The sequence below is a fragment of the Sprattus sprattus genome (genome assembly GCF_963457725.1).
Source record: "Sprattus sprattus genome assembly, chromosome: 13".
Taxonomy (NCBI): Eukaryota; Metazoa; Chordata; class Actinopteri; order Clupeiformes; family Clupeidae; genus Sprattus; species Sprattus sprattus.
This window is the reverse complement of record NC_137911.1, coordinates 27,685,503-27,692,987: the sequence shown is the minus strand read 5'-3', so window position 1 is coordinate 27,692,987 and position 7,485 is coordinate 27,685,503. Positions and strand designations below refer to the sequence as shown.

Below are 7,485 nucleotides of genomic sequence, written 5' to 3'. Positions count from 1 at the left end.
GTTTGTTTAAATTTGGAAGGTGCGTCTCATACGAACAAAACACCTGGTAATAAGCGTCTTTGATTTTAAGACTATAAAATAATCACTATCGGACTTGCAGATAACTAGTACTCTCCAATACTAATACTCTCTAACAGGTGTCATTCGTGTGTTTGCTTGACTATAAACAGAGACGTACTTATCTGCAGCGCTTTTTGGGCCACGATCAAGCCACGCAGCATATCCAAATGCACAAAGACGCAGGCGCATCAATGTGGAGTCACAGGGAACCCACTAAGGTTTGCTTATTTGTTTGTTTGCATGTGCGTGTGTGTGTGTGTTCTTGTGTTGGTGTGTGTGTGCATGTGTATGTGAGAGTGTGTGTGTGTGTGTGTGTGTGTGTGTGTGTGTGTGTGTGTGTGTTTATGTGTGTGAGTGTTAAGGAGAGAGAAAGAGAGTGTGTGTGTTGGAGCGTTCGTGGAACTGTGCGCCTGCGTGTGTTGTGTTGTTTAGTCAGACAGACCTCTGTGATGCTGTTACTGCGTGCAAACATGCATCTCTCGCGCCTTCCCTCTTTATCGTAAGACATCAAACAAACACTGTGTTTCAATTGTAAGACCGTTCACCTTTTGCCATGTCGCGTGTCAAATGCGAAACAATTTGTTTCTATTGTAGGCCTACTATTCTAACAAAATGTAGGACTTCAGTTTGGTAATATGCCCTCAGTCTATAACTTGACGTTGAATTAATTCAAAGATAGGCCCGGTGCCTGAATGTAGCCTACATGCTGGGGTTAAATCAGCAGGTGCACATCAGGTAGTCTATTCTCGGGGGAAGCAGCGTCTATAAAACATTAGTGAAGTTTACTGTCGGCGTCCCTGATGTTGTATGGAGTTTAGAAGAGCTGCACCTTAGGTTTGTTAAATGGGCACTGTTTGATGTCACCTGGTCACACCTCACTTTGCAGTAAACTAAAGAATGCATCCCAGTCACTTAAAAGCAATGCCGGATTTTCATTCAAAACCTACAGACCCTGCGACTCCTATTATTAAACACTATGATTAATAATGTATGCCAAGCTCACACAATCTCCATAGAGTGAATGGAAAAATAGTCTCATTCGTAACAGAAAAGTCGGCTATTTGTTCTACTATTTCTACTCGACTACTATTACTACTTCTACTACTACTAGAACTACTAGTACTACTAGTAGTAATAGTGATGATAATAATAATAACAATAATAACAACAATAATAATGATGATAATAATAATAATATAATGATAATAATAATAATAATCTATAGATAATGTCTCAGTCATATTCATAACTCAATGTATTCTTGAAACTTTTAGTCGGAGGTTCCAACATTAGTTCTTAAATAAAATGCTTTGAAGGCCAAATGCTTATGTTACTTTAAATATATTGCATGAATTGTTTTTTTAATTTATTTATGAGGTATAAGAAACATGTCAAAATATTCCTTTCCTAAGTGTAATAATTGCAAAACATCGTACACTGAAGTAAATACTATTTCAGACAGAAAATAGTACCTGTCTTCAGCAGCTACATATCTGCTTCCCTCTTGTTTTCCCCCCGCGGTTTGTAAACAAGCGTTTAAGCAGTAAGCCTGTGTTGCATCAGCAGTCTAAAACGATCTAAAACAGTAGAGATAGACTGAGGTGATGTGATCTATTTTCTTGGTTGGATTTTTGCTCCCGAAAATGAAAACCTTTGTTGACTGGATGAGCGCATTCTGCATTGCATTGGTGGAACGTGTGTATCCTTACGCACTTGAACAACCGCTAAGAACTGCGCAATGATTGGCTGCTACGAGGGAGGACGCGATAATACTTATGGTGCTGTGGTTGGCTGGAGTCTGAAAAAGGTTCAACCAATTTTTTCAACAGCTTAGTGTCTGTGGCTCCCGTAATTAATTGTAGCTTGCTGTCTCTTATCGATGTGTTTTTGAAGAACATGAAATAGTTATTTTTTATTATCATAGAAGACTCGCCGGCGTAAGAGACTGAGATCCAACTGTGCTGCTGCTGGTTGTTGCCATTTTACCTTGCGTGTGATGTTGGACATGGGAGAACGGAAAGAAGTGAAAATGATTCCTAAATCGTCGTTCAGTATAAACAGTCTGGTTCCTGAGGCCGTCAAGAATGACAACCAGCCCAGGTCAGTTCCCGAAGAAGAGGAGAAGATTCCTATACCTGCCGTCGTTCATGAAACTAAGTCGGAGAACGTTTGCAATAAAAGTGACAATCCTCCGCATGAGTCGACTTGTACAGATGAGAAAGAAAAACAGGAAGAGAAAAAGGATAGCAAAGACGGCGAAGGAGGGAAAGACGGGGAAAAGAAAAATGGCAAGTATGAGAAACCCCCTTTTAGTTATAATGCGCTTATCATGATGGCAATCCGGCAGAGTCCGGAGAAACGCCTCACATTGAACGGTATTTACGAGTTCATCATGAAAAATTTCCCGTATTATCGGGAGAACAAGCAGGGCTGGCAGAATTCCATTAGGCACAACCTCAGTCTAAACAAATGTTTTGTGAAAGTACCCCGGCATTATGATGACCCCGGGAAGGGAAACTACTGGATGCTTGACCCTTCGAGTGACGATGTGTTCATCGGTGGGACAACTGGCAAACTTCGTAGGAGGTCAACAACCTCCAGGGCTAAGCTAGCTTTTAAACGCGGTGCTCGCTTTACTTCCACCGGACTCACATTCATGGATAGAGCCGGGTCCTTATACTGGCCAATGTCTCCATTCCTTTCCCTCCATCATCCGAGGGCAAACAGCGCTTTGAGCTACAACGGGACGTCGTCGCCTTACCCTAGTCATCCAATGTCTTACAGCACAATGTTGACTCAAAACAGTTTGGGAAACAACCACTCTTTTCCTGCCTCCAATGGCCTAAGTGTTGACAGACTTGTGAATGGGGATATTCCTTACGCCACTCACCACCTCACAGCGGCGGCGCTAGCCGCGTCTGTGCCATGCGGCCTCTCGGTTCCCTGCTCTGGGACATACTCTTTAAATCCCTGTTCCGTTAACCTACTCAGCGGACAAACCAGCTATTTTTTCCCTCATGTCCCTCATCCCTCCATGACCTCCCAAAGCAGCACTTCAATGGCCCGGACTGTGTCCTCGTCCTCCCCCCAGACGCCCTCCTCCATCACCTGTGATTCTTTAAGGCCTTCTCTACCCAGTTTCTCTTCAGGACTTTCCAGCGGACTTTCTGATTACTTCACGCATCAAACTCAAGGGTCAACCTCAAACCCACTTATACACTAACTAATCCTGCACAGGAGCAGACTGTAAGTGAACGTTTTACACCATTTACATGTAATATAAAATAACGGAGAAATTAAGCAAAGAGAAAGAACAAAATGCAAGCTGTCGAATTCCAGGTATTTTTTATGAATATTCTGCATTTATTTCTGTATACAAACGTCATATACATGCGTCAAATGTTGGGAAGTTGTTTTATTCCTCTGTCAGCAACGTGCAATGTGACAAGAAAAAAAAGACGAAGATAAAATGTAGGCTTTCTTTTTTTTAAAGGCAGTATAATTACATTAGAATGTGTATTGAAATAGTGACTGCAGATTTGCCTAATTTTAATATAACAAAATATCTAATAACATCACTTCACCCACCAGTCCCCATATTTGCAGTATTATCAACTACCGTGAGTGCGCTGGTGGCATATGATTTTGAAAAAAAAAAAATTACTCACTAATTTTTATTTTGAAATTTCAAATAAATATGTGTTCTTTAAGTGCAGATTACCCGTGCGAATTCATGGCTCTTTGTTACTTTGGTCCTTTTTCTTACAGATAGTTAAATGCACTTACAATGCTTTCGTTCTTTTCAAAATACTGTTACTTTGTAGACCAAAGACTGGGTATAGAAAAAAAGAGAATTTCAGTATTCACCACATCTGACTGACAGTTTGAGAAGGGTACAAAAGGAATGAATGCCTTTAGCTTGTGTTGTGCATAATTTTACTGTATGTGGTCACCTCCTGGTCACATTCTTTTTTGTAATTAGTAAATTGTCAATACCTATTTGTAATTATAGGTTAACTTTGCGAACGTGTAACCCGTGTTGGGTAAATGCCTCATAAAATATTGAGTGATTGTTGATGTCGTCTTTAAATTTCATGGTTGTGATATTGTGGTCTTATGCCCGTGTTTGTCGCTTAAACTGTTAACCGAACGAAAATAAAAGAAATAGGTTAAGTCCAGTAATCATGAATAGTTTGTCTTTTTTGTCAATTCAGAATTGTAAATGAGTAATGTTTACTCGATTGAAATACCATGTTAATTAACCTGATATAATTTCAAATGTAAGCGACAGTTTGCGGGTAGGACCTAGGCCTCGGCATTTGGCTACAATAGATTTGCTAGTGTTTACTATTGGTCGTGTTGACCTCGGAAACCTCCCATCTCCGATCTGCACGCCATCTAAGTCTATGATCAGGTCTACATGAAGCCAATTACATCTTATCACGACTAAGCAAAATACAGCAATGGATAAATTCAGGCCAACGTGCTTGTGTAGAATATTCTCTTGTGTCTGTAACGATAGCCCAGTTTGGAGTTTAGGCCTTTAAAAACAACAAAAACAAAGTTAACCACAGAAGTAAACGGCATGTGACAGCAAACTGTTAGTCACCATCATATAGCTATGCTATCGCCTGTAATGAAAAGGAAAGGCCAAAAGCAAAATTATAGCAGCCTACTCCACGCTGTGTTTGAAGTAGCCTAACCCATGAATGACAACTTTTAATATATAACGCAACCTTCACATCCTCAGTTGATCAGCACAAATGTGTGTCACAATCTCAAATAGGCCTGTGATAGCTCTACAGCCGATAATCAGAAATAAACTAGAGAGAGGGACAAACTTTCAGCACTATAATCCAGCAATTTGTTCATTTCGAAAAGAGGCATCGTGTTGAATGTGTACAACTGTAATCCAATAACCTCGCTGTTTTTCACAATAGCCCAGTGACACTAGATATCTCCCTGTAAGATGTTATCGTTCAGATGTTAAACGGGGTGACCACTCACAAGACAAAGGCTGAAAGAGCCATGGTTACGTTTTAAATGTTGAATATGCGTGCATCGTAGTCTCACACGTTTATCTCTTCCAATCCATAAAAGACAATACGTGTGCACCATATAGCTATAGTGCTATAAATATAGTAGGTTTACGGAGGATTAATTTCTACAGTTATGTAAAGACGGAAATGAAGAAAACTCGGGGTTTTCAGACACGTATTAGGACGGTTCCATGGGTGGCCATGAGCTGGCAATAGAAAATAGGCTATGGGTCATTTCTTTTTTATTTATTTTTTGGTGTGTGATGCCTTGCTTCTGTCCTTGACATTAATGTTGACATTGTATGTTTCGTTTCTGAAATGCAGCTAACAAGAACGGTCGATGTAAAAAAAGATGTGCCTAAAACCTATTTAAGATAGGCTACATTGGGATGTTAGCCTAACCAGTTTAGATTCACAGTTGACTCAGTATACGACTACGGGAGTTGGAGGGATTTAGTAGTTGTTTCCCTTTGCATATGACGTGTAATTGCTTTACAAATACTTTGCGGTGGTGTCCAACCCACAAACCTTATCAAATACCTGAACCGCAATAAGCAACGGCATCGCTTATTAACAAAGGATCAATTGCAGAAAAAAAGACTAGCGCAAGTCAATCTGGAAACTAGTATGGTTGTGCTTGATAAGCCTATATATCTATAGCCTGTCACTCATTGCTCATTGTAAAGACTCTCTTAGAATATCAAATATACAGCTATTTTTGCAGCTCTTGTCAAGGAAGGTCGTATGGGTCTCGGGTTCATCCTACTAGCATCTTGTAAGGCGTGGTTGCGGCGCATAGCAGGACAGATTACTACAGGATTTATGAACTACCTCCTGCCCCTAACCCTGTAATGGTCGGAATGCAAAGCGTGCCCGTTTTCTTACATATGGAAAGTGTATACCTACGAAAGTGTAACTATAACCTCGATTTATGTCATGATAAATAGACAACATCTAAATAAATAGAACGGAAGGGATTAACGCAGTCAATGGCATGGGCGAAAAGGCCAAACCATTTGTCAAAATGGCCTCAGTTAGCCGAGTCATGATGTTTTGCAATCACGTGAGCGCAAATGAAAATTCAATGGAATTACCTCACATAGATGAAATGCACAAACGTAGCAATTTACTGAGCCTGTTAGATTGCCATCGTATATCGTGTCAGAAGTATTCAATTAAGTGTTCTACGAAGTGGTAGGCCTACAACTAACAACTAGCCTACAAGCCGATGACCATGAGGGTAAAGATGTGCCCTATCAATCAGTGGTCTACATGTAGCATGGAGACGGTGTATATGGTGCTTTGCTATGAACATTTAAACTAGACGAGCAAAGCTAGATAGATAGATAGAAACCAGTCCTGTGAGACAACTGACAGCAGTAGGTCTAAAGCCGGTGCAGCGCTGAGTAACCATTCTCACCGGCTTAAAGGGGCTTTATCCACGAGCTCCAATTATGTTGGCGATACATTAGCCTCGCAAACCTCTATTTATGCGTAAATATTGAAAGGGCGTCTTGAATAGAGACCGCCACTACAACAGTGTTTCGTGCTCTTTCCTGACTTAGCCAAGGCAAAATGGAATGCGTTGTAACATTTTACATCATCAGTAGACTAGGCACACTATCATATTGTTTCAAGCAACATGTCTTGTTGTGATTGTATTGAATGTCACCGTAAATGTTAAACATGGACTGACGTTGCATTTTTTTTGTGAGTGTCGGTGTGCAGAATGAAGGATAATTCGAGGCTCTCAATAAATGCTGCGCATCGACCAATGAGGCCATGATATAGGCTAGGGCCTGTAAACCCAGTGAGACCCCCCCCCCCCTCCCCCATCTCTCTCTGTCTCCCCGATGCAATCTGAGAGTTGCAGACTGAGGGCGCTAGCATTTCGCAGAAAGCTGGGCCAACAGTAACCGCATACACCTCATACACAAACCAATCTCTGTATCAACCTGCTTGAGCCGAACATCTAAAAAGCGAGTAACATGTACAAGCTGTGAAACAACAAACAACAACAATGACTTCAATGATCTCGTTCCAAACCACAACTTAATAAAACCCTGTTATTAATGCCCTTGCAAATGCATTTTTCTGATGCCTTTACAAAAAATACATTTAACTAAAAAAAGATACATTACTTTTACAAACACATTTTTTTGTTTTCCATTAAAATATATAATAATTATAACATTCCCAAAAAATACAACAATAATAATAACAATCATTTAAAGAGGAATAAGAAAAGTCGACGACAAACGAATTTTGAGACAGAATATTTAATTCTGAAAAAGTTACAGTTATCACTACGCTATTAAAATGATATATGTCCGCCAATGCAGATTTGTAAACAATTTATTATTAAAATATAATAACACAATAAACT

The 7,485-nt window shown here is 40.1% G+C and overlaps 1 protein-coding gene across 1 annotated transcript; it reads left to right on the top strand.

Moving 5' to 3' along the window:
* Positions 1-2,056: 2,056 nt before the first annotated feature.
* foxg1a (forkhead box G1a) lies at positions 2,057-3,283 on the top strand (the record flags this gene model as incomplete). The annotated part of the gene is made up of 1 exon (XM_080850523.1): positions 2,057-3,283. The coding sequence occupies one exon, from the start codon at positions 2,057-2,059 to the stop codon at positions 3,281-3,283; it is 1,227 nt and encodes a 408-aa protein (XP_080706649.1).
* Between the last annotated feature and the right edge of the window lie 4,202 nt (positions 3,284-7,485).